We start from the raw sequence: 27,503 nt of genomic DNA on the forward strand, positions 1-27,503 counted from the left end.
CCCTCCATCCAGGTTCCTGTTTCTCTCCAGTTGGGTCACTCACAATTATGTCACTGACATAAAATAAATCCAAGAAATGTTTTAGTATCTGTCATTAAATCTTGTCAATTAGTTCCTACTGTGTTTTTTCCTTATGAAATGCAGCATACTTACACATGATTTGTTATCACCTTTAGGGGCCTTCTGGTCCTCCTGGTCCTCCTGGGAAAGATGGTAAAAGTGGCTACCCTGGACACATTGGCCCACCTGGTCCACGTGGCCAAAGAGGAGAAAGTGGTGCTGAGGTAAGAGATTAGTTGCAAGTACTGCTTCATTGCCTCTTAGTATGGGACCATTGTATTGCCATTACACTTAAGGTCATTTGATGAGGGCAGTAAGGTGAAGAAGAAGAGTATTTCTCATTGTCCAGTTTTTTTTTTTTAATAACAGGGATCATCTGGTCCTAGTGGGCCTCATGGTCTCCCTGGCCTTCCTGGTCCCCCCGGTCCTTGCTGTGGTGGGCCTGAAAGACCAAGTCCGGAAAAAGGGCAAATTTGGAACCCATATTTTGTTGGAGATCAGGCTGCTGAAGGAATTGGTAGTGCAGCTGAGATTGTCGCCACACTGAAATCGATCAACATCCAGATTGAGAACATCCTGACTCCAGATGGATCAAAGAAGAACCCTGCTTATAGCTGCAGAGATCTGAAATTCTGCCACCCTGAATTTAAGAGTGGTATGAATTAGATATTAAATAATGAATTTATTGTTTGATATTGAGATGTGTTTATATTCTCATAATCATGTGATCATATTAGTTAAGATATGGGTTTACATGATTTATTTATGATCCCCTCCATTCCCAGAGAAAAGTATTCAATATTTGGGGTCATTGTTTGTTTGTTTATTTTTTCTTTCTTTTTATTATTTGTAAAATCTGAAACTAATCTCAATGGCAGTAAAGTTAAAACCGATTTAAACCTGTGTAAAAGAGTATGCATGTTTTTTTTAATCCCACTTTGTTTTTCTGTCTCTACAGGAGAATACTGGATTGATCCTAACCAAGGTTGCAAGGTGGATGCTATCAAAGTATATTGTAATATGGAAACTGGCGAGACCTGTGTAAATGCTAACCCTAGCGAAGTCCCACGCAAAAATTGGTGGACCAGCAGTGTACAATCGAAGAAGCATGTTTGGTTTGGAGATTCCATGAATGGTGGATTTCAGGTAATTGCATAGAAATATAAAAAGAAATACAGTATAATGGATGTGTGGAAGTATTTCAAACAGTTTTGATCAGCATATGTTATATTTTCAAAGTTAAATATACATGGCTAATATTGAAATTTTTTTAGATGTTTTGGAATATTAGTAATGCTATAGCATTACTAATATTTCAAACTAATGTTAGATAAACTTACAGGGTTTACTTTATTTTGTTTTTGCTTGGCAGTTCAGCTATGGTGGTTCTGACCTCCCAGAAGGCATTGCTGAGGTTCAGATGGCATTCCTTCGCATTCTCTCCACCTCAGCCACCCAAGAAATTACTTACCATTGTAAGAACAGCATTGCATATATGGATGCCGAGTCTGCTAATGTAAAGAAGGCTCTGAAGCTTTTAAGTTTTGCTGATGCTGAAATAAAAGCAGAAGGCAGCAGGAGTACTACATACAGCGTCTTGGAAGATGGTTGCAGTGTGAGTATAGGAAGCTTTTTGATTTACCAGTATTTTCTTTATTTACTTTTTACCATTATGTTTTTTTTTGTTTTTTTTTGTTTTTTTTTAGAGACACACTGGTGAATGGAGCAAGACTGTCTTCAAGTACAAATCACGCAAAACAATTCATCTTCCTATCGTGGATATTGCACCTATGGATATTGGCAGCCCAGATCAAGAATTTGGAGTAGATATTGGTCCTGTTTGCTTCTTGTAAATTCATTATGAAACTTTCACCAGAACATTAAAACACCATCAGTTCTATTTTAACTCGTTGTTGACATCCAGTCCAGTGCGCATATTAGCAACTGCTATTTATTTTGTAATTTGCAACAAAAAAAATAACATGGATGTGTGATGTGAAAGGCCTGTCACTTTTATCAAAATACATATACTTCAGCTACATTAAATATGGAGAACATCTCTGTGGTGCTTTGTCAATATGTAATGACAAAGGAGTGTCATATCATCAGATCTATCAAGTTTTATAAAGCACTGATTAACTACAGCATCAAACTTAGCCAAGTTTTCTTACCAAGATGAAGTTCATAGGCATAACAAGAACATTCCCTTCTACAACTACCTCGTCATGGATAGAAACTGGGAAAAGCCTGATGATCTGAAACTAAACCATGTCACAATAACATGTGTAATTACATCTCTTATATACTTTCCTTCTCTGTTTATAAACAGTGCTTCCATAAGATGTTCCTTCCACAGCTGGTTAAGACCACTAAAATGGGGCAGTGTAAAAATGTGATGGTGCTAAAATATTTTCACGTTTGAGTCTGCATGACAATTATGAGCTAAAAGTAAAATAAGACAACATTGTCTTTGTGTAATTGACCTGCACTGGGAGTCATCATCATATTTCTATGCTTTTGCATTTCACACTGTAAGATTTATGATATTATTATGTTATTTGATAGCTTTAATGTTTTTCTACGCAAGGCTATTGGCATTTTCTATCAGATTCCCACACATAATAATAATAATAAAAAAAAACAGAAATATCTTTTGTGTCCTCAAGTTTGTGCAACAAAAGTATGAAAGCATTGATTTTGTAATTATGGTCCTTCTGTGACAATACAATACAATACAATAACTTTTTTTTTTTTTTTACCCCTATGCATTATTTATATAAAATCATTAAAACATGTACTATTAAGAACACTTTACAAATGCTTTACAAATGTCAACAGCACTATGAACTGCAAAAAAGTATCTTAGGGAATCATTATTTTAGTTGATATAGTGAACCATGCTGTAGATCTTACTGTATTCCAACCAATTGGCACATGCACCAAATCTGTTTGCCAGGTTATAGGGCTCCCATTTCGTGGTTGTGGATCTTCAGCAGACACTGTTTTAGTCCTGTTTACCCAAGCAGATGCGGAAATGTTTTCATGAAGTAAAAAAAAAAAAAAATAGATTATCTCACTACAAAGCAATTTCAGTCTCTCATGGGCCTAAAATAATCCTACTTCCTTACTTTTCCCCTGAATCTAAAGTCCCACCCCTTTGATCATGCCCATGCCAGCTTGGGAAACCACCATTCCTAAATAACCCTCAAATGTGTTCCTCATGATTACCCCCCCCCCCCCCCCCCCCACCTCTCTAATTACATGCAGATATATGGTATACCTCTTATATAATCTTTTATATAAATATTATTAACCATCATTGTTGGTAGAACAGCATTAATTAGATTTGCCACTGTTTAGAATAGACCCCATTTGGTTTTCTGTTCTTTCTCCTTGTTATTTTGTTCCCTAGCACTTGTTACTTTAACATTTAAATTTCTTATTGTTGAAAAGGCAAAAAAGAAATGTTGATATTATTGTATTGTATTATTTTATTTATGGATGTACTAGATTATTTAGAAAAACAGACACATTACCAAATACAGTCTTGGAATTAACTTTGACTACAGTATGTGAAGAAAAATGAATACTAATGGATACTGCAGGATGGATAATGCTATAGTCACTTTTAGGAACACCATCTACATTTATTTAGTCAGATTACTTTCTTGGCACAACTGGTTTCTTCTTGTGTTGTACAGTTGTAATACTTTTTTTCATAACTGAAACATCAAGGTCAAAATGTAAATATATATATTTTTTATTATTTGTTTATTTTTTTAAATTTAGTCGTCGCCAATGGTTTCTTTACCCTAGTTTTCTCCCCAATTTGCAATGCCCAATTGTTATTTGTATCCCGTTTCATCGCTGCAACCCCCTGGCGACTCGGGGAAACGGAGGCTGGAACATGCGTCCTCCGAAACGTGTTCCTGCAAATCCATCATTTTTCGCACTGGACTATAGGCCACTAGACCTATAGTGCCAGAGCACAATACAGATCTGATGGCTCCGCTGCAGAACCGCAGACGCCCTATCGGCCACAGGGGTCGCTGGTGCATGGTGAACCATGGATTCCCCTGCCAACCTAAGCCCTCCCTTCCCGGGTGGCGCTTGGCCAATTGTGTGCTGCCCCTTAGGAACCCCCGGTCACTGTCGGCAGTGACATAGCCTGGATTCAAACCTGCGATCTCCAGGCTATAGGGCGCATCCTGCATGCCACACAGAGCACCTTTACTGGATGCGCAACTCGGGAGCCCCAAGGTCAAAATGTATTTATAACAGCCATTTTGGTGTGCCATTTAAACTTAGACATCAATAATGAAATAACTGTTTTAAATATAAAACTGTCGTATTTAAAACTGTCGTATATCTGTGTGTTTAAACGCTGCATATAACAACCTGTAACACATGTTACTATATACTAGTAGTCTCTCTAACACTATTCACACTACATTTTTACTGTGTGATCAACACTTTTTTGGAAATTGTGTTGGGAAGTGTGTGGATAATGTATAACTCCTCACTTAGGCTTCAACTTTTTATATTCCCATCTCAATCATTGCAAATTAAAGTAAAGACATAACAGATTTTATTTTAAAGCCTTGGTTTTAAATCAGTATGAACCACTGATTTCATCAAGCATATCAAACCCAATCCCTGTTCATGCTGACAATGACTACCTGTGAAAGATTCAAAGACTGAACTCAACTGCAGGAGCAGCACAATTACTTTTGGAGGGTTGAAACACATATTTCCCTTTGTTCTGTAAGTCTTCAAAGGCAGTTTGTTTTTTCAATTTTGTCACACCATTTCGTACCCTCACAGATAATTTGAGGCCTGTGTCCTTAGTGTTGTTTTGTTACACCCAGAATAGTTACAGGTCGCATCAACAACTCAATTAAAGTTGAAAGTATAAGCTCCATACTGATGTGGTTTGTTTTCCTCATGTAATTACCAAACATGTAGACAAGTTCTGAGCCTAATATGTTAACTGTAATGCACCAATGTTGTACATACATCATGTAAATACCTATGTCTGGTTGATTTTATATTTTAGGCTATGATGTTCCTGCAATAATTTGTCTTTTTATACATTTTGCAAATTCAAATCTGACTGGCATTTTGGTGGTGTCAAAACAGCACTTCTAATGGAAGAAAATGTATTTTGTAGTTTTTATTTTAGGTCCACTTAAGACATCTGAAAGGGTTGCTTGCAAAAAGTCACAAGAGATGTAATATTCTGACATAAGCTGGCAGACTAAAAGGGTGACGCTATTTTCACCTTTAGAAAAGAAAACATGTGCTGTATGTAATAAGTCATAATAGTAACTGGAATGTATTGGTGTGCATATTCTGCTCTCCGTTGAAGCCTTGTATATACAGTATACTGTATATAAACCTGCAGATGTTGGTTTCTGTGGTTGATTCCCTGGAGCCAGTATCACAGCCGTTGTGTGTGCTGATGCGCTGGGGAGGCAAAATACGCTGATCCCTGGAGCCAGCATTAGATCTACATCATCAGATGGAAAGAAAAGCAAATGGATGGAGATGCAGATGGATCATTTAAGTTTACTGTAAAGCTACGTCTTAGTTGGTGCTTACCTAGGCAAGAGCATGAAGTTTTAACATCTACTCTCATGTAATGGAAATTATAGATAGATAGATAGATAGATATAACCTGGTAAGTATTATATATAAATGGCATTCACGTACTAAAGAGGATCAGCCATAATTCAGCAATTGGTATACAGAGAACATTGTTACTAAAACAAGTAAGGTAAGTACATTAAAATAAGTATTGAAGGAAAGCCAGCAGTTTAATTTCATTTCTAAACAGTTCCAAATATAAGCATGATAGCATTCACTCACTGTTTAAAGAAATTGATAAAATAATACACAAATATCTGCACATTTATAACAGGTACCATTAAAAGCTTGAGAGACAAGAACATACTGTACAGTGACAGATAATACATGACACTGCAGAAGCACTGGGAACATGCAGAAACTGGACAGTTTATTTGCGTTCAAAGGGATGACATTTTTTTTTCTGTCAAGTAAACCTTGGTTTAGTTTTATTTAAAACTCCATTGATAACAATATAATTACATAGAACATGTGAACTAATGTTGGACTACCTAATGCTAACTGGGATCTGTAAAGCTGTGAATTAAAATAGATTTTTGCTTTGACAAAGAAGTGACAGTAAACATTATGAAGCCCACATCCTCATCAGCTTAAAATGTGCTGTTTTAAGAAAATATAAATTACATTTACTTAAGTATCCAATTTCTGTAAAAAAAAAAATATATATATATATATATATATATATATATATATATATATATATATATATATATATACTTTTTTTTTTTTTTTTACAGAAATTGGATACTTAAGTAAATATATATATATATATATAGTCAAGTGTCTGCATGAGTTTGACAATAAAGAAATCACTGACATTAGAAAGCATTGTTTAAATGCAAAGCTTAGCAAAATACACGAACAAGACAATGTTCTTGGCTTTCCTTTTGGAATCGCCCAGATTTTATTGGAAAAAAGGAAGTAAAGCCAAAATATTGGAAAGACTTTTCTACCCATCACTGTCAGAAAAAGAATAATAAAAAACAACTGGTAGCCTTTTGATTTGCTACTTCATCAGCAGCTGAAAGAACAAATATGTATTAGCACCATCAAACTCTGCCTTTTTTCAATGCTGAGATAGCTACACTCAGATGCCTTTCAAAATGCAGCACCAAAATGTTTAAAAAGAGACAACAATGCATCCCAGTTTTTCGAGATGAGGTAGCTTACACTAAGGAATTACTTGTTCAAACTATTCATTATCTTTGAACTAAAGTGATAGCAAGTCAGTATGGAACAGGTCATATTTGGCTACAGATTTAAGCTTCATAAACTCTGGTTCACTACGCAGCACCACTGATCTGAAAGGAATATTAAGAAGTTCTTGTTATTGTAGCCTTTGTTAAATGTTGATACTAAAAATATTCAGAACTTGAAAGGCAGTTTAATAAGCTAGTTGGTTTTAAGTGAAAGTACAGTATGATAGTAACTCATTTCTTCCTTAGAGTGGTTATTAAGGGGGAGGCTGACGCAGGTATCAGCACTTCATAAGAACACAAATGATTCTGTGTTTATATATATATATATATATATATATATATATATATATATATATATATATATATATATATATATATATACATATTAGCTGTTTCACAAGTTTTTATTTGAATATAAAGTTTTGTGAAAGTGCCATTATGTGATAGCATTCTGGCTTACCATAATTATTTTCAAACACCCTGACAGAAACTTTTTAACTTTTAATTTACTAAATTGTTAGAAAATCCTAGAAATTACAAGTTTGCAGTTCTATCATGCTTCAACATGTTCCTTTTATATGCATCCACAAAACCTCATTCACAACAATAATTGGCTTTATAGTTTACCAATGGAATAATGAGCCATTGAAACACCAAGACCTCTATTGTATGCTACACTAAAAATCTACTTAGAAATCTTGTAACACAAAAAGGTTCAAAAGGCACAATAAATATTTAGTAAGGAGACCAGAATGTTCCACGGTACTGTATGTACAGTGCTGATCAAATCAGCCATTAGTTCAAGAGTCTCAGGAATAACTTCAATGTATCCATGTCCTTTTTTTACAAGAAGCAAACTGGCCCAATGTCGATACCAAATTCTTGATTCGCTCCACCAATGTCCACTGGAGCAATATCTGCAATGGGAAGACGAGCTGTTTTCTGTGTTCTGTATTCGAAGACTGTCTTACCCCAGTTGCCATTGGCTTTCTGGAAAAGAAAAATAAACAAATATTAACCAGTTAACAAGATTTTAACAGAAACCAAAATACTTTGCATTTTGTACTTTTAAACCACCACCTTTGCTCTTTGACATTTATGACATACTGTAATGTGTGTGTGTATATATATATATATATATATATATATATATATATATATATATATATATATTCCCAGAACAATCAGTATTCAGATTAAACATTCCACTCATGTATGCATATTTGGAATTTAACAGTATTTTAAACTTTTCTGAATGGGAAACTCCACTACTATTATTCACAGTATTTATGATCACAAAAGTCATTAAACTTACGGTGCAGCTATCCTCAAGGACATTGTATCTGAACCGACTGTTTCCTTCTGCTTTAAGATCAAGGTCGTTGGCACCTTTAAGGACAATAGCTTTCTTCAGATTGCCATTTTTTTCATCCATGTAACCCACACTGTTTTTGCAATGGTATGTGATATTCTGTGAGGCTTCCTTTGACAGCAGACGCAAAAACGTCATTTGGACAGTGACAGTGTTTGACGACTGGTCGTTGCTGCTGTAGCTGAACTGAAAGAACATATTAAACACAACATTATAATCTTGCAGAATAAAGTGCATTACATTTCACTTTCATTCATAACTATTAAACACTCAATAGTGCTACATTTGGAATCGTTTGAAATTCATTTCATTATTTCAATATTTCACTTTCACATGGTGTGCACTAAATCAAGCATTAAGGACTGTCAATGGATGTGGAATAATAGGGTTAAATGGTTTAAAGGCTGCACGTTAAGTATTTTCCAATATGGGCGACATGCAAGGAAATGACCTACTCTATATCAAATGTATTATAATTAGGGCTTCTGATTTTCGATTTTAAGCGCTAAAAACCGATAAAACACAAACAAAAATGAAATCGGTGTATAGCCAATAAACACCGGAAAACACTAAAAAACACTGGAAATGGTTACTCGAGTCATGCTGACTTCAGCCCTTTCCCATTTAAAAAAAAAACCTGCTACTACTACTATTACTACTACAAAAAACGGCGTTTCCCAGTGCAGCTAGGCAATGTCCCTCCTTCCTGACTTGTATCTATCACACTAAGCGTCAAAGCATCAGCGTACAGCGTCACATTGTTTCTTTAGAATACTGTACGGAGGCTTTCACAGAGGCCACTTAACGTAAAACAGACAGCGTCTGAAATAGACTGTTCCTATTACCCTGTGCTCGTCTACTGTAAATGTACTTATTTAACCTATATATATATATATATATATATATATATATATATATATATATATATATATATATATATACAGTGCCTTGCGAAAGTATTCGGCCCCCTTGAACTTTGCGACCTTTTGCCACATTTCAGGCTTCAAACATAAAGATATGAAACTGTAATTTTTTGTGAAGAATCAACAACAAGTGGGACACAATCATGAAGTGGAACGAAATTTACTGGATATTTCAAACTTTTTTAACAAATAAAAAACTGAAAAATTGGGCGTGCAAAATTATTCAGCCCCTTTACTTTCAGTGCAGCAAACTCTCTCCAGAAGTTCAGTGAGGATCTCTGAATGATCCAATGTTGACCTAAATGACTAATGATGATAAATAGAATCCACCTGTGTGTAATCAAGTCTCCGTATAAATGCACCTGCACTGTGATAGTCTCAGAGGTCCGTTTAAAGCGCAGAGAGCATCATGAAGAACAAGGAACACACCAGGCAGGTCCGAGATACTGTTGTGGAGAAGTTTAAAGCCGGATTTGGATACAAAAAGATTTCCCAAGCTTTAAACATCCCAAGGTGCACTGTGCAAGCGATAATATTGAAATGGAAGGAGTATCAGACCACTGCAAATCTACCAAGACCTGGCCGTCCCTCTAAACTTTCAGCTCATACAAGGAGAAGACTGATCAGAGATGCAGCCAAGAGGCCCATGATCACTCTGGATGAACTGCAGAGATCTACAGCTGAGGTGGGAGACTCTGTCCATAGGACAACAATCAGTCGTATACTGCACAAATCTGGCCTTTATGGAAGAGTGGCAAGAAGAAAGCCATTTCTTAAAGATATCCATAAAAAGTGTCGTTTACAGTTTGCCACAAGCCACCTGGGAGACACACCAAACATGTGGAAGAAGGTGCTCTGGTCAGATGAAACCAAAATCGAACTTTTTGGCAACAATGCAAAACGTTATGTTTGGCGTAAAAGCAACACAGCTCATCACCCTGAACACACCATCCCCACTGTCAAACATGGTGGTGGCAGCATCATGGTTTGGGCCTGCTTTTCTTCAGCAGGGACATGGAAGATGGTTAAAATTGATGGGAAGATGGATGGAGCCAAATACAGGACCATTCTGGAAGAAAACCTGATGGAGTCTGCAAAAGACCTGAGACTGGGACGGAGATTTGTCTTCCAACAAGACAATGATCCAAAACATAAAGCAAAATCTACAATGGAATGGTTCACAAATAAACATATCCAGGTGTTAGAATGGCCAAGTCAAAGTCCAGACCTGAATCCAATCGAGAATCTGTGGAAAGAACTGAAAACTGCTGTTCACAAATGCTCTCCATCCAACCTCACTGAGCTCGAGCTGTTTTGCAAGGAGGAATGGGCAAAAATTTCAGTCTCTCGATGTGCAAAACTGATAGAGACATACCCCAAGTGACTTACAGCTGTAATCGCAGCAAAAGGTGGCGCTACAAAGTATTAACTTAAGGGGGCTGAATAATTTTGCACGCCCAATTTTTCAGTTTTTTATTTGTTAAAAAAGTTTGAAATATCCAATAAATTTCGTTCCACTTCATGATTGTGTCCCACTTGTTGTTGATTCTTCACAAAAAATTACAGTTTCATATCTTTATGTTTGAAGCCTGAAATGTGGCAAAAGGTCGCAAAGTTCAAGGGGGCCGAATACTTTCGCAAGGCACTGTATATATATAGCTTTTTTGCATTTTAGCTGTCTCTGATTTACCTCATTCGCTGACATACATAGCTACATGTAAATGCTGCATGCATACACAACCAAACAATTTACAGATACTCGAAGATTTGTATTTTCAGTGCATGACATACTGCTTTTTTAAAGGAAATAAAGAAAGCGCCTAATCGAAAGTGTTTTTACATCCATTTCTAAGACTTTTTTCAAATTCACGATTTTCACGATTGCAGTGACCACCGTGACAAAATCGTAGCCTTAATTATAATGTATTAAAAGTTTTATTTTCCCCTCATTAAGAAAAAACACACAAATATAATGAATAACACACCAATATAATTAAAATGCTTTATAATATTCAAGTAAGTGCTGGTATAGTTGTTCATATTTTACTTACAAGTGTCCCGCCGTTCATGTCTGCCCCAAACCATTTTGGCTTGAAGTTAGTGGGATTCCTTGTACTCCACCATGTTTTACGTGGGATGCTGGATGGGTTTGCAGAAATACAAGTCTCTCCAGTTTCCATATTGCAATACACTTTCACTGCATCTTCAGCACAACCCTGGTTGGGATCAATCCAGTATTCACCTGTAAGAGAATTGCACTTCAAAATGACACGCTAATTTAAGTAAGTAGCGGGGTTCCGGAAAATATACTATGATACACGTGTTGATCCAACTGTTTAAATAATGTACCTGTATTTTTTCTTTTCATTGTTAACATCGTGACAACTTTTTACACTTATACCTTTAAAGTCTGTTTCAAAACTTTTTTCAAAATGGCTGCTCTAGGGCACTGATAGTGTAAGGATTATTGCCAACATTATCAAACAGGTAACACAGCAATAACGATCCATAATGTGGTAAGGAAAAGAAAAGAAACCACACTTGTTATGTTTTTTTTTTTAAATCACTCTTCCTGCATTGATTTAGAGGACAGCTCTGAAACCCCAATGCACTAGAGCACCCATTTTGAAAAGTAGGTGGGCTGTTTCTATAATTGATCTCAAGCAGTATTTAATTTGTGTTTCCTAATCACATACCACTGTACATACCACTTTTTTTTAATGGGTAGCACGATTTCAGATCATCACATGTCCTGGCTGGGTGTTTTTTGGTTCCATCAGGGCTGCGTATGTTTTCTATCTGGCTACCAAGTGCTTTCAGGGTAGCTTGGACACCTGGGTCAGCAGTTAGAATATCTGATTTATTGCTGTTTGGAACTGCTTCATCTTCATTGAATTCTGGAGGTGGTGGTGGGCCAACGTCATAATCTTGGTGACCATAGAAATCATCCACAGCAGCAGTTGGAGGACCAGGAGCACCAGGAGGACCAGGGGGGCCAGGTTCTCCATTAGGACCCTTTTAATAAGGCATATAAGCATTATTACATACTATTTGAACCATTGGCACTAAAAATCAATGCAATGGAACTGTCAATGTTGTAAATATTTTAGTTATTTATTCTTTGAATAAAGCATAAAATTACTTCACCAAGTAAGCCTGCATTGAGGCATGAGGTAGTAACTTGGCAACATATTTTTTACAGCTACTTTTTTTGTTGGCACCCCGAATCTTTTAATAAAACCATTTTCATGTCTAATTAGCATAACTGTGGTGGACACCATAGGCTATTAATTAGGCTAATCCATCCACAATTTCATGACAATGAATTTACTTCAGGTCCGACTTCACCAGAGAGTCCTCGTGTGCCTGGAGGTCCCATTGGACCAGGCTGTCCGATATATCCTTCTTTGCCTTGAGGGCCCACTGGTCCTGGTGAACCCTGAAATAATTATCATCATGTTAGAGGTACCTCCAATTCACATACATATTTACAACATAAAAATATATTCCACATATATAGATAGATAGATAGATAGATAAATAAATAAATAAATAAATAAATAAATAAATGCTTAAATAAGCCAATGAATACTTACTCTCTGACCATAGGGTCCAACAATACCAACGCTTCCTTGCTCACCAGTAGTACCCTAAACACAAAAAAGTCAACATTAGTATAATGTAAGTGACATTAGTATTATGTAAGTGACTGTGGCAGCCAGTCAGAATGCAGGAAAGTATTTCTACTTACGGGAGGACCAGGCAAGCCTTGTAATCCTGTAAAGCCTCTGTGACCCTTCTGGCCTCTTTCTCCTTGATCTCCATGGTCTCCTTTGTCACCCCTGGGGCCTTGAGGACCCTTTAAGGAAATACATAAATAAGAGTATTTTACATGGTTCATTATAGTGCCATTGTCCTAAAATGGATTATCAATGCTCCTTTTGGCAAGTTGCAGTTAAAATACATTTATATTCCCGCTATAGGCACAGTGAGTTGTTTTGGGTTATGTTCAAAGAATAACATTGGCTGTTGATGGATATACAATATTCTATAAAGAACCACTCATGAAAAGCAAAGCATTTAACTGCTCTGGTGTGTTTATCCTAGGCTTTCAGACATTTTTGTTGGCGGTGTGCAAGCCTCAAAAAGTACTTCTTTGCAGGGGCTCCCTAGTGGTACATCCGGTAAAGGCACTCCACGTGGAGTGCAGGATGCGCCCTATAGCCTGGAGGCTGCTGGTTCGAGTCCAGGCCATTCCACTGCTGACCATGGATGAGAGTTCCCAGGGGGCGGTGCACAATTGGACGAGAGCCACCCCGGCCGGCTAGGTCGGACAGGGTGTCCTCGGCTCACCACGCACCAGCGACCCCTGTAGGCCTGCCTGTAAGTTTCCCAGAGCTGCGTCGCCCTCTGACACTGTAGCTCTTAGGTGGCTGCATGGTGGGCCTGCACAGTGAAAAGAAGTGGACGGCTGATGGCACACTTTTTGGAGGACGCATGTGTCCATCTTTGTCCCTCCTGAGTCAGCGCAGGGGTGGCAGCGGTGAGCCGGGTTGAAATAAAAACAATAATTGGGCTTATCAAATTAGGCAAAAAATAAGAAAAAATAATTGCCGATTCCAAATTTAAAAAAAAATAAATAATAATTCTATTTTGCGAACTTTGAACTTCAAACCAGGAAAAGTTTGCCAAAGTTGTAACAGATGCGACCCAGTTTGACCCTACTATTATTAATTCAATGTAACATTATGTACTTGTAAAAAAAGAAGACATTAACTTACAGGTAATCCTCGTTTTCCAGCTAGACCAGAAGGACCCAGTGGCCCACGTGAGCCCTGAATAAAACACACAAACACAAGGACTTAGGACTGGAGCAAAGCATGTGCAATGTAATAAACTAGATGCATCATAACAGTTAAAAAATAATTGAAGAGACACTCACAGGGTCACCTCTTCTTCCTGGCTCACCAGTAGGGCCAACAGGTCCTAGGGAACCAGGAGCCCCTGAAGCACCTGGCAGACCTGCAGGACCTAACTCCCCACGATCCCCCTGTAGGGGGAAAAACACCTCAGTCTCATCAAAGGGGTGTCAATACTATTATAAAAGGAGACATATATTGTTAGAAAGGATTCATAGCTTACCCTTTCACCTAGGACGCCATCACGACCTGGAGGGCCATCTGATCCAGCATGTCCCTGTAAATATAGCAAACAGTGAATGACATTTATTATTACACTTATTGAGCAATGTTGGCTTACTAGTGCATTTAACCTTATATTGTATTGGGTTGCAAAATCAATGTATATGTGTACATGTGTGTGAAGTGGCAGGTAAACAAGAATCATAAATAATTTGCTTAATATGAACATGAATATACTGTAGACTAGGTGTGGTAAACTGATAGCTTACATCTGGACCTGGATCTCCAACAGGACCTTTGGAACCTGGTTGGCCGACAGGACCCGGGGGACCTTTGTCACCTGAGGTACCAGATGTACCTTGTTTTCCTGGAGTACCCTTTGAGAGAAGAAAATATATCAAACAGATAAATGTATAGTAAAATGAAAAAAAATATACAAAAATTAAAAAAGCTATCCATTATTGCACTGTAGCTTCAGGGATAGCAATACGAATCCAATCGAGATAGATACAGTTCAGAAGCTCTACTAGTGTGTCTACTGAAGTTCCAAGTACATTCTGGAATCATTCTGCTGTGCACATTGTGGACTTCTGGAGTTTTCCCAATACCTTTAAGTTCAATCGTTATATTTAAAATTGAAGTTTCTATGGTGGACTGACACAGCAGGTAATACCTTTTACAAGTTTGCCACAGCGATGAGTGTGATACCATTTTAAAAGTGAGCAAGATAATGTATTGGTATTTTAAAAAAAAAGACAAAATAGATTAAATTGTACATACAGGTGCCCCTGGAAGACCAGGCATTCCTCTTTCACCTCGCTGACCTGGCAAACCAACAATCCCTCTTTGTCCCGTTGTTCCTGAAGGACCTGGAGGGCCATCAGGACCCTAGTGATGAATAAAGAAACAACACTGGTATGTTCTGGTATGTTGCAAATACAAACTTATCTAGACACCTTTTGGTTTATCAGGACACATTATGCAAAGTAGTTGTTTAATTTTGTGTTTCTCTACATTTAATTACATTCTTTGTGGCCAGTAGTGGACTCTCTCTTTGTCTTTATTTTGGTGTGCCTTTTATTCTTCTATTTAATATCTTCTATATGTTGAAAGGGCTCAGTACTAAATCAATATTAATGATGATGTTAATCATTTGAACACAATTCAGGCCTATGTAATAACAACAATAATAACAATATCAATAATAGATACAGCTGTGGTTCACAGCACAGATAGATGCTGAATCATAGATAAACAAAATGATTGCTTACAGTTGGGCCATCTTCTCCAGAGTCCCCTTTGTCTCCTGGACTTCCAGAAGGGCCTGCAGCCCCACGCTCTCCTTGGCGTCCAGGTGGACCAGTATCACCTCTCAGACCTGCAGGACCTTCCTTTCCAGGAGAACCGAGAGGTCCAGGCTGACCGACAGGACCCTGTACAGGTGATTCAAATGACAATTGAGTCAATTTGCTTTATATAAGCTTTCTTTTAATATAACTCAATGTACTAGTGTCTTGTAATTCACTTCTTAACCGCATATCCCCCCATTTTGTCCCCTAACGAAGATCCATCGCCATTTCATGTCAATCTTTTGAGAAAATAAGAAACATGTTATACTGTGCATGCATCTAACTTGCAAACAACTTTCATTTTTTCAAACAAATTAAAATGCCATTCTTCATGATGAAAGCTTTTGTTTTTGAATAATTCTATCAACAGAAGTTGTTATTTTGAGTAGTTACTAACACACTTAACTTTGTAATGTTGAATCACTTACAGTTAAACCAGGTGGGCCAACTCTGCCAGCCGATCCAGGGAAACCAGTTGCACCCTGTATATGACAAAACACACAATGCTGTATCATAGATGTGACAGTACTAATTCCAATAAGGAGAAACACTGTATACACTGTAAACACTGGTAAATAACATTACAAATCAATAGGGCAGGTTTTGTCACACTACCCCCACAAACACATTTGAGTTCTGATTGTTATTCAGACCTTGTAGAAAACGGTTTGGTAAGACAAAGTAATCTCTGTGGTTTAACCATTAGCAAAGTAACATCAAAATACACCCTCATGTATTTGCCCTGAACATTTAAAGTACTGTTTTTTTTTTTAAATTATAGCACTGTACTTACCGGTGGGCCTTGAGTACCACGACCACCCTTTAGTCCAGCCACCCCAGGAGGACCCTACAAAGAAACATTGATTAATAATATAGGAATAGTATTATGTGATCTTCTAATCTTTTTCTTACTGTATTTGCTATTGTCCATGATACTTACCCCTGGTCCATGGGATCCAGACAATCCTTGGGGGCCTGGAGATCCAGCATCGCCCTTTTGTCCAGGCTCACCAGGTTCACCTTTAACACCAGGCTGACCATCAGGACCCTGAAATACATCAACAAGAGGAAGTGTGGGTTATTTTATTATAACCCAATAGTTTCAAAGGTAGTGAATAATAGGCCTTTACCATTTGTAAGTCATGAAGTGTCAATAGTATTTTTACCACTTATTACCACTGCAACACTACTTTTACTATTGAAAATACTTATTTTTTAGGATTCAATGGTTATAGCTAAAATTAATTTAAAAAATAATAATAATTAAAAACTTACAGGTGGACCAGCAAATCCAACAGGGCCACTAGGACCAGGTTCACCACGAGCTCCCTAGAAAATGAAAACTGAATTAAACATTTGGCCTGTATATTTATTTATAGATGACATGACAATTCACATACATAACTATTCACGTACTGTCCACAGGTAAAATAAGGAAAACTAAGATGCTGAAATAGGTAAAGCAAATCAGTAAAATACAACGTGTAAAACTGATTTTTACATACTTTTTGTGAAATATATCCTTCCAAAATTGTCACCAATAAGATAAATATATATATATACTGTATATATATATATATACGACTATATATATATGACTGACTGAGGCAGTTCACTGGTATTTAGAAAGGATTACGACAACTGTAACACATTTTTATTATGGCAGCCTTATATGTTTATTTTGCCCATATTTCAGTCTTTAGAAATTGTAGCTCATATTAAGGCTGATGTTTGGCAACCTGCAAAAGCTACAATGAACACAGATACCATTAACATAATAAAATATTCAGAATTCATGACAGGATTTAATGAAACTGTTAAGGTGATAATAATACATTAACAGTGTGTTATGCCCACCATTAATTATCAACAATTCACACACTGAAGTGCAAAAGAACTGTAAATTAACTTTAATGATGAACTGATATAGAATTGTGATGAACAATCATGATCCATTAACATTCATCATATTTAATCTTGCATGGGTGATAAAATACTAGTTAAAAATGTCAAATTGTAAAACACATGTTGGCATTTTGGCATTCCTTGGCTAAAAATTATTTAAACGTGCATGTTAATGGACATGAATTATAATTTCTAAGAGATTAATTTGTATGAGTTGCATTCATCTGAATGGGCAGTTTTTCACAAGTAAAAAAGCACTGTTTGATAACTATTTATAATAACAATGACAGTAATATTGTCCTTGTTAGTGATTAAGTCATGTTAGGTTTGGCTTTAAATTGAAATGAAAGCATTATCATTGGGTTATTCTCTAGACTAATTAAATGAATGAATGATTGATTGAATGAATATGGAATAACCAGGGTAACCGACTGTACAGATCCCAAAGTGTTGCTTACATATGCATAAGTCTTTGGTTGCCCTTACACAATAATACAGATTTACTTACGGGACTTGCTCGGGCTCCATCAGGACCAGGTGGACCACGAGGGCCAGGTTCACCCTAAGACAACATAAATTTTTCCATTAGATAAATTGACTTTTTATGGTTTAAAATCTTTGGCCACAAAAAGTAACCTACTCACTTTCTCACCAGAGGGACCATTTGATCCAGGTGGCCCAATTGGACCTGGAAGACCCTGTAAGAACATCATAACATGTAATCAAACATTACACAATTATTAAAAGGTTATACTGCAAGTTGGCATGCTTCAAGCGAAGGCCCTTGTATGTGCTACTTGGACAAAACCTTTCTAGACTCTATAAGACTATATGCTGTTTTAGTGTGATTATGAATTTTATAGGATAGCTGTGTGGTGGATATGCAACATATCTCTGTTAGGTGATATTTTTAAAAAGTGATGTGTACCACAAGTGATTCTGTACCATACAGAAGGTGTGTGTGAGTCAAAGTGTTATAACACAGAGGTGTCCATGACTATAGCATCATCTTAGCCACATGTATCAGTCATTCATGTTTTCATGCATGAAGTCAATTGGACCTTTGCTGTTGTTGTGGACATTGCTTTACTAAAGAAACGGACGTTCAGTGGGCTATGTCTTGTTCTCTGTATTATCACCAACTGGTGAACAGATATTTACTTTCAGATACTTACTCTAGCACCATCGTTACCAGGAGTACCTTCTGATCCCTTTTCACCTAGAGAACCCTTAAGACATACAGGCAAATGTTAAAAACTGCATGAGAGAGCCATTTCAAAATGTGTATATAGATTTTTTTTTAATGAACTAGGTAATGCACTTATACATACTCTTTCACCCTTTGGGCCATTAGGGCCTGAGATGCCCCTCTCTCCTGGCATTCCTTGCAGACCTGGTGGTCCAAGATCACCAACAGCTCCAGTAGGCCCTGGGTTACCCTAGGTAACACAAATAAAGTATATATTGTAATTGGTCAAATTAATTCTGTTTTAACTCCTGCAAGATCTATTGTTATAAGATCTATTTTGCTGTGGCATGAAATGGCCTGCTCTATGGGAATGGGATACTTTGGTTACCTTTGGACCATCAGGACCTGGAGCTCCTGGAATACCTTTAGGACCCTGAAGACCATGAGCTCCCAATTCACCTCGTTCACCTGGAGTTCCACGCTCTCCCTGTGGAAAGTATAAATATAAAGCAAACCTGTTAATGTAATGCAAGTTTACCATAATCACTGCATACTGTGCTCTCCCCTCTAAGCCAGAGAAGTGGATAACGCAGTAGATATTCTTCACTTCAACATGAAGACATAATGAATGGAATGACTCACCCTTGGGCCTATTTGACCGAAAGCACCAGCCTCTCCAGGAATACCCTATAAATCAGAAATGGAAATAGAAGTGAATACATACTATTTAAAAGTACTTAAAAGTTAAATTATTTCCAAACCACCGTTCCAAGACAGCTCCACATACCAGATCACCTGGCTTTCCGGACTCCCCAGGTGGACCTGGTGGACCAGGTAAACCCTGTAAAAAATAAACACAATTCAATAGCAGTTAACTTGCAATAAATGTTCATACTTAAGACCCATAAATTACCGTCAATAATCAAATTATGTTATCAAATGCTATGGTGGCTAACAAGGGAAAACAAGGGATTACATTTTTTAAGTAATTAAAAGATTGTTTATGATACATGTATTAATAAATAATTATAATATATCCTTAAACTACCTAATACTGTAAAGTACAAATAACATTTTATAATGGCTAGGGAGAAATGAATTTGCTATTAATCTGTAGAAAAAATATTTTAACTTTGCACAGGACTTTAAACAGCACAGCTGGTTTCTTTACAAACTCTACATGTGTGACAGGGAACCAGTTTTAACTTTAAAGTATAGTAGTATTAGAGAGAGAGACATTTAAAAAATCAAAAGGTTTTCCCTTGGATGTACACAAAAGGTTTAAATGATTAAGAAATAATGCATTTAGGGATGTTTCGGACAGAAGCCCTTTTTCAGCTGTGTAGAAGGTTAAGAATGAAAAGTAAACAATATGCAGTAAACTTGTTTTTAAAAGAACACGTTTACTGCACTGCGTTTACTTCTCTTTCTACAAAGCTGAAGAAGGACAGCTTGATACATTTCTTTGTTTGATTTGTTGTTTTTTTACCTGAAAACCTGTTAGACCAGGAGGTCCTTGCTCTCCTCTGTCTCCTGCTACCCCCTTTGCAAATACAGAGAAAAAACATAATTAGAAAATACAGTTGAACTGCCTTTAAATGTAGCTCAAACTGTAGTTCTCAGTACATATATTCACTTTACATATACATGGTCACTGTAATGATAATTGCTGACTGAAAGAGTGATACTAGAAACAAAGCAATTCTGTCTTGCCAAGTGCAGTATTTGCACATTGTATTTCTTTTTTTTAACATGTCAATGCTATAAAACTAGCATCAAAACAGTAAAGAACAGGAGTGCAAAAGAATATTACTATCAACACATGTTACATGTTTAAACTGTAAAAATTAAATATGCTTACATGTGGACCTGCTGGACCTGCAGGGCCAACTTCACCGTCTTTGCCAGGTGGACCCTAAAATACACAGGCATTATTAAAAGACCACTCCTCGTGTGCAGCATTTAGAATATTTTTTAAGATCTGTTGTTAATACTTACCCTTTGTCCTGGTGCACCCGGAGAACCCAGCTCACCAGTCTTTCCTGGGTCACCCTATCAACAATGGTAAAGTATTAGTCATCATTATAAAATGGATTATACACTATTATGGAGTCTCTGTGACATTCTTTTTTTTTTTTTTTAAAAGATGTGAAGTGAATGCTGGTCTTTTTCTTGTAACAAATAATCAATATCCAGTAAAGTCAAGTTGCTTTCCAAATACAAATACAAATAAATCTAAATTAGTTCTTACATTAAAACCCTTTGGGCCTGGTAATCCCATGACACCTGGAAGGCCTCTTGTACCCAATGATCCTGCTTGTCCTGGTCTCCCATCTTCTCCAGATGCACCCTGAAAAAAAAAAAGATTGTGATGATTTCAAATATACAGTATATTTCTACACACAAGTTCATTTTAAAATAAACCTGTGCTATTTATTATCAACAAATGAAAATCAATGCCTCTGCTTACCACTGGCCCAGGCTTTCCTTCAGCACCCTGAACTCCAGGAGTTCCAGTAAGTCCCTGAAATAGGCCAACAGGTTATATATGTTAAGAATTCAAAAAGAATAGACAAGTGGGCTTGCAACCAGAATTCTAGAATGGCATGACAACTGCAATATAAGGGTTTAAATTAAGATGTATTAAGATTAGATTAAGATGTGCTTAAGATATTTTAATGCTTTATCTCGAAATTTGATTAATGAATGGGGTTGATCAAAAATGACCTTTCAGAGATTGAGTTTGATCTTGAATTGGTTTAAGATTAGAATTACAATGTGCGACCATTCCTAGTACTGTTTCAGACTCATGGCATTTGACATAGGGCTAAAACCAGCTTACCGTTGCCCCAGGAAGCCCAGGTTCACCTGTGCGGCCAGGATCTCCTACAGAGCCTTTAGGACCAGAGGTACCTGTTATGCCACGATCTCCTTGTGCACCCTAGAATAAAAAAGAAGTTGAAATACTAAAGATATTGACAGATTCAATACTGTATACTGAAACTGTATATATTTTCCAAATACCAGACTGCCACATAACATGGTCAATTCAAAGATATTCCCACTGATTCAATTAACTGAATGAAACCACAGACCAGAAGAACGACTGTGAAATGATAAGTTCATTCATAGACATGTGTCAGTCTCAGCCTGAGGTTGCTATCTAGCAGTTTTACCTTCGGACCAGGTAATCCATCAGCACCAGGGAAACCTCTATTACCTGGAGCACCCTGCAAAGAAGAAAAACTGCATTACAAATTAAAAGCAGATTTTAAACAAGACTATTTTTATGCTGTATAATACTACATGCTGTCTGCTTACAACATCCCCTTACATAAAACCCCCAAGTTCTACGGATTGAATCTAAGGAACAGATATTGTAATATGCTTAGTGTGGACTTTGGGGATCTCACAACCTCCACTAAAGTTATATTTTGTAATCTGTTGCATTTAAGATGTTAAAGAGCACACTTTACTTACTCTTTCACCAGCTGGACCTTGAGGGCCAACAGATCCTGAGTCTCCACGGAGCCCTCTCTTTCCTTCTTCACCTTGGGGACCAATTACACCTTGAGCCCCAGGTGGACCCTATTTTGATATAATTTTGGAAATGGTTAAATAACAATACCATAATCCAGTTGACAAAGCATGCAACAGAATGTTTGAGTTTAACAATAAATAAGAAATGACATTAGACCTGAAACGTTATATAGTTTTGAACTTGAAGGCCAGTGTACACTAACCAAGAAAAAATATCAATTGTAGCTTGCTGCTGATATATAGACGTGTGTTTTGAGATAGTTACCGGTTCCCCTTTAGGCCCTGCTTCTCCTTTGAATCCTGGTACTCCAATGTCTCCCTAACATTAAGAAAAGAACATTGATAAAGTACAGTACATGGCTTTTATGAAGTACAAAGTGAAAAACGTAAACTCAAAATGACAAATTAGTTTTTTGAATGAACATTATCAATTAGTTTGGCTGTCCTCAGCAAGCTTGACATCAAACTGACCTGAATCTTTTAATATTTGCCCAGTTCAATTACAACAGTACAAAAAATATGTTATGACTATGACTAATTGCTTATTTGGGTACTCAAAAACAAGTAAAACCTTTTTAAATTGTGGTTAGGTACATACTGTGAAAAGCACAAAGTGCATTTTGTTAAGTAAAGTTCACATTAAGGTAAGATAGATGTCATTGAAAAATGCAAATGTGACTTTTTTTATAAAACAACATGGATCAGTCCTATGCACCATGGCATCCAGAGCAATATACCTAGTATACTGCATACTATGTATTTCAATACTGAATATGTACATTTATAACAAACAGAAAGAGGGAAAATAAGAATACATACTGGTTGACCTTTGATGCCCGGTGGTCCGCTACTCCCCTCAGGTCCAGGTGATCCTAGGGGACCAGGAGGGCCATGTGGACCTGAGACACCCACGCTCCCCTAGATCAGTAATAAAATACATTAATAATAATAATTCCCCCTATCTACCAGAAAAAACAACATGTATAACCTATTTATATTCACTTTCCAGTGAACTGTGGCTGTGTTTTATTTTCTGTGTGCGTACATTAAACCAATCTACCACACTTTCATTAGCATTATACTGCTATAAAGATGGACTAATGAACCCTTTATACATTAATACCTCACATATTTTTTAATACATATTTGCTTGTTTCTTTTCTTACCACTGGACCTTTAGTACCAGGGCCAGCATCTGTCCCAGCAGGACCCTAAAAGTAGAGCAAAAGTATTTTGTAAATACAAAAGGTAGCCAAAATTAAATGAGAAATTAAAGCAGTTTTCATGAAAAAAAAAAAAAAACATAAACACATACTGGTAGACCAGTAGTTCCAACGTTGCCTTGACGTCCTGTTTCACCCCGCTGGCCTTGAGGCCCTACAGGTCCACGGACTCCAGTAGCCCCAGCTTCACCCTATAGAAAAATGGGACACAAATATTGTCAAGCTTTCAAACAGATAACATTCTAATAAAATAGTTACCACATAGTCTGTATTCCATCAGGAAGTGCTGGCGTTAAAAAAATGTTAAAATTGTGTTTTGGTTGTCACAGTTTTAACCGAAAAGCTCATCAAATCTAGAGACACTGGCCTGGATTTATGCAGTTTCTTTATTAAATGGTGTTTAAAAAGCAATGTATTTATGTTTAAAATGAAATGTCACGTAGTAGTAAAAACTTTAAATATGAAACAGGTGTACTGCAAAAAGTGAGGTTCTAGCATCATTTTTTTGCCTTACTAAATTAAGTTAGGCCTTCCTATTGAGCACAGTGTAAAATAGGGCTTGATGAAACTGAAACTGGATCTACAAAAGTGTTCTTGTTCCCCTAGATATTTATGAATGAAAACATATCCTGTATAGCAGAGGATTTCCATTCAACTTAGCATACAGTTGGGATGTGGAATGAACTATGGAATGCATTATTTGAGCTCTGCATACAATGTTTTCTTTTTATCCATTACTTTTTCTATTTCCCTGTTGGTAATGCTTTAAACACACACAAAAAACTGTATTATATGTTTAGAATAAATAATACCCATAATTAGATGGAAACTATGTTAGCTGTAACTCACTGCTTTGCAATGTAGCCATTGACCAAAGTGCAAAACCAACCTTTGTTAATCTTTTTGATGGCTCCGTTTGATTGCCAATTACATAAGAACATAAGAACATAAGAAAGTTTACAAACGAGAGGAGGCCATTCAGCCCATCTTGCTCGTTTGGTTGTTAGTAGCTTATTGATCCCAGAATCTCATCAAGCAGCTTCTTGAAGGATCCCAGGGTGTCAGCTTCAACAACACTACTGGGGAGTTGGTTCCAGACCCTCACAATTCTCTGTGTAAAAAAGTGCCTCCTATTTTCTGTTCTGAATGCCCCTTTATCTAATCTCCATTTGTGACCCCTGGTCCTTGTTTCTTTTTTCAGGTCAAAAAAGTCCCCTGGGTCGACATTGTCTATACCTTTTAGGATTTTGAATGTTTGAATCAGATCGCCGCGTAGTCTTCTTTGTTCAAGACTGAATAGATTCAATTATTTTAGCCTGTCTGCATATGACATGCCTTTTAAACCCGGGATAATTCTGGTTGCTCTTCTTTGCACTCTTTCTAGAGCAGCAATATCCTTTTTGTAACGAGGTGACCAGAACTGAACACAATATTCTAGGTGAGGTCTTACTAATGCATTGTAAAGTTTTAACATTAGTTCCCTTGATTTAAATTCAACACTTCTCACAATATATCCGAGCATCTTGTTGGCCTTTTTTTATAGCTTCCCCACATTGTCTAGATGAAGACATTTCTGAGTCAACATAAACTCCTAGGTCTTTTTCATAGTTCCCTTCTTCAATTTCACTATCTCCCATATGATATTTATAATGCACATTTTTTTTGCCTGCATGCAATACTTTACACTTTTCTCTATTAAATGTCATTTGCCATATGTCTGCCCAGTTCTGAATGCTGTCTAGATCATTTTGAATGACCTTTGCTGCTGTAACAGTGTTTGCCACTCCTCCTATTTTTGTGTCGTCTGCAAATTTAACAAGTTTGCTTACTATACCAGAATCTAAATCATTAATGTAGATTAGGAATAGCAGAGGACCTAATACTGATCCCTGTGGTACACCACTGGTTACCTCGCTCCATTTTGAGGTTTTTCCTCTAATCAGTACTTTCTGTTTTCTACATTGTTGTATCTAAATTGTGTTCCTTCACAGAGCATTGCGGCGGCAGGGTACAGAGGGACCTAAAACAGGACAAACACTTCCTAATGTGTTCTTTTACTAACAACACAGTATTTTTTTATTTTGTTTATTTATTTTGTCATCAGATCAGCATCTATGACTAATACATACAATCAGGAAGTGGCAGTAAGAGCATATTATGTTTCAAACAAAGACAACCAAGCCTAGCAAAAATGACCAATGTATAATAATTAGTATAGGGAAGATGTTTTTTTACCTTTGTTCCTGGAGGACCTGGGAAACCTGGGGGGCCACTTATACCAATAGACCCCTGAAAGGACAGGCATGTTGTCAGAACATTTAGCAATGCCTACATGTTTGAACTAGAAATCAACATTGTATGCACACACCTAAAAGAGGTGCTTGTTTACCAGAATTATGCAGAAAACAAAGTGCAGTAGTATATATTTATCACTCAGGATATAAAAAGCAAAAACCTTTCTGCACTCACAAATACCAGAGTATATTTAAATAATATAAACATGTTCTTTCCATATATCATCCAGAACTCCGCTGCCTCATCCAGAACTCCGCTGCCCGCCTGGTGTTCTCTCTGCCTCGCTTCTCCCATGCAACTCCACTACTCCGCTCACTCCACTGGCTCCCGATCACCGCTCGCATCCAGTTCAAGACTCTTGTACTAGCCTACAGATGCCTTGACCAGACTGCACCCAGCTACCTCCAGACCCTCATCTCTCCCTACACCCCCACTCGACCTCTCCGCTCCGCCTGCACTAGAAGACTGGCTCTACCTCCTCTATGCTCCCCTGCCTCCAGAGCCCACTCCTTCTCCACCCTCGCTCCACAGTGGTGGAATGACCTTCCTACAGATGTCAGGACTGACCAGTCCCTCTTCAGACAGCACCTGTAGAACTCCTATGTTTTTCCCCTGGGACACTTATCACCCTTCCTTAAATGTGCTTTACTTGCTCTTATCTGCCCCCTATTTTAATGCATTTAATCCTGTACTTCAGAGTACTGTAATCTGCCAAGTGTTTAATCTGTAGTATTTTGTATTTAATTATATCCTGATGTAACTATCACTGACACTGTTATCTGCTGTATTATTGAATAGTATTTTGTCACACTTGTACTTGCTTGAACCAAAGTCATTGTATTTATCTTGCTGTTAATTGTATTATTACTTGTACTGTGATACTTGAAATGTATTTGCTTACGATTGTAAGTCGCCCTGGATAAGGGCGTCTGCTAAGAAATAAATAAATAAATAAATAAATAAATAAATAAATTAATTAATAATAATAATAATAATAATAATAATAATAATAATAATAATAATAATAATAATAATAATAATAATAATATAAGGCTTTAGTTTAAAACACTTTTCTCACAATTTCAATTCAATTCAATCCAAACCTTTATTTAACCAGGTAAAGACATTGAGAACAAGTTCTCATTTAAAACAACAACAAACATGTTAGACTTGTAATACTAATTATAGATTATAAATATATTCTTACACAAGCAAAATGCTAAATCAAAATTAATGACCATAAAAGATGTTCTTTCAGAGAGAAAGTCCTGTCACCCCCTTCCCCTTCAGACTTCTTCGGTGGATTAAGTCTCTATATATTTTAAAAGATCAAAATATAAGTGTTCTTACCATGGGACCTGTTTTACCAACGTTTCCTTGAGAACCACGTCTACCCTGAACAAAAGATAAATACATTAATAAAAATAACTACTTGCTTTTTAAAAAATATATATAAACCCATGTTTTGAACGTAATACAATATTTTATATTTGTACAGTCCTACTATCAAAATAGTTCTGGTCATTGTATGCTTAGACCTACCTTTGTTACTTGTATTACATGTTTAAAATCACACTATGTTTGTAGTAGAATCTTTATAATTACACTGAATAACACCAGCAGTTACAAACACAAACATTTATGTGTATATAGTACGATAA

General features: G+C 36.8%; 2 protein-coding genes across 3 annotated transcripts in view; one reads left to right on the forward strand and one right to left on the reverse strand.

Moving 5' to 3' along the window:
- Window positions 1-2,709, forward strand: part of LOC117403677 (collagen alpha-1(III) chain-like) — a 44,032-nt gene extending 41,323 nt beyond the window's left edge. For both annotated transcript variants that reach the window (XM_034005969.3, XM_059032190.1), the window contains 5 exons: window positions 177-284; window positions 430-715; window positions 1,019-1,206; window positions 1,433-1,675; window positions 1,767-2,709. In XM_034005969.3, the coding sequence (XP_033861860.3) occupies window positions 177-284; window positions 430-715; window positions 1,019-1,206; window positions 1,433-1,675; window positions 1,767-1,913 (972 nt within the window). In that variant the 3' untranslated portion in view covers window positions 1,914-2,709. The remainder of the gene's footprint in view (window positions 1-176; window positions 285-429; window positions 716-1,018; window positions 1,207-1,432; window positions 1,676-1,766) is intronic.
- A 3,148-nt stretch (window positions 2,710-5,857) lies between these two features.
- The window catches only part of LOC117403673 (collagen alpha-2(V) chain), a 53,318-nt gene continuing 31,672 nt past the window's right edge, over window positions 5,858-27,503 (reverse strand). The window contains exons 17-54 of the mRNA XM_034005955.3: window positions 27,193-27,237; window positions 25,783-25,836; window positions 23,640-23,738; window positions 23,491-23,535; window positions 23,144-23,242; window positions 22,590-22,643; window positions 22,265-22,372; window positions 21,961-22,014; window positions 21,627-21,725; window positions 21,255-21,308; window positions 21,036-21,134; window positions 20,783-20,836; window positions 20,646-20,699; window positions 20,274-20,327; window positions 19,572-19,625; window positions 19,427-19,471; window positions 19,173-19,271; window positions 18,927-19,034; window positions 18,771-18,824; window positions 18,240-18,293; window positions 18,104-18,157; window positions 16,966-17,019; window positions 16,631-16,738; window positions 16,484-16,537; window positions 16,119-16,172; window positions 15,613-15,774; window positions 15,122-15,229; window positions 14,611-14,718; window positions 14,343-14,396; window positions 14,143-14,250; window positions 13,982-14,035; window positions 12,952-13,059; window positions 12,797-12,850; window positions 12,532-12,639; window positions 11,909-12,215; window positions 11,252-11,442; window positions 8,221-8,463; window positions 5,858-7,895 (exon numbers count right to left, since the gene is read on the reverse strand). Of these exons, the coding sequence (XP_033861846.1) occupies window positions 7,749-7,895; window positions 8,221-8,463; window positions 11,252-11,442; window positions 11,909-12,215; window positions 12,532-12,639; window positions 12,797-12,850; window positions 12,952-13,059; window positions 13,982-14,035; window positions 14,143-14,250; window positions 14,343-14,396; window positions 14,611-14,718; window positions 15,122-15,229; window positions 15,613-15,774; window positions 16,119-16,172; window positions 16,484-16,537; window positions 16,631-16,738; window positions 16,966-17,019; window positions 18,104-18,157; window positions 18,240-18,293; window positions 18,771-18,824; window positions 18,927-19,034; window positions 19,173-19,271; window positions 19,427-19,471; window positions 19,572-19,625; window positions 20,274-20,327; window positions 20,646-20,699; window positions 20,783-20,836; window positions 21,036-21,134; window positions 21,255-21,308; window positions 21,627-21,725; window positions 21,961-22,014; window positions 22,265-22,372; window positions 22,590-22,643; window positions 23,144-23,242; window positions 23,491-23,535; window positions 23,640-23,738; window positions 25,783-25,836; window positions 27,193-27,237 (3,462 nt within the window). The 3' untranslated portion in view covers window positions 5,858-7,748. The remainder of the gene's footprint in view (window positions 7,896-8,220; window positions 8,464-11,251; window positions 11,443-11,908; window positions 12,216-12,531; window positions 12,640-12,796; window positions 12,851-12,951; window positions 13,060-13,981; window positions 14,036-14,142; window positions 14,251-14,342; window positions 14,397-14,610; window positions 14,719-15,121; window positions 15,230-15,612; window positions 15,775-16,118; window positions 16,173-16,483; window positions 16,538-16,630; window positions 16,739-16,965; window positions 17,020-18,103; window positions 18,158-18,239; window positions 18,294-18,770; window positions 18,825-18,926; window positions 19,035-19,172; window positions 19,272-19,426; window positions 19,472-19,571; window positions 19,626-20,273; window positions 20,328-20,645; window positions 20,700-20,782; window positions 20,837-21,035; window positions 21,135-21,254; window positions 21,309-21,626; window positions 21,726-21,960; window positions 22,015-22,264; window positions 22,373-22,589; window positions 22,644-23,143; window positions 23,243-23,490; window positions 23,536-23,639; window positions 23,739-25,782; window positions 25,837-27,192; window positions 27,238-27,503) is intronic.

This window comes from Acipenser ruthenus, chromosome 10, assembly GCF_902713425.1.
Source record: "Acipenser ruthenus chromosome 10, fAciRut3.2 maternal haplotype, whole genome shotgun sequence".
Classification (NCBI taxonomy): Eukaryota; Metazoa; Chordata; class Actinopteri; order Acipenseriformes; family Acipenseridae; genus Acipenser; species Acipenser ruthenus.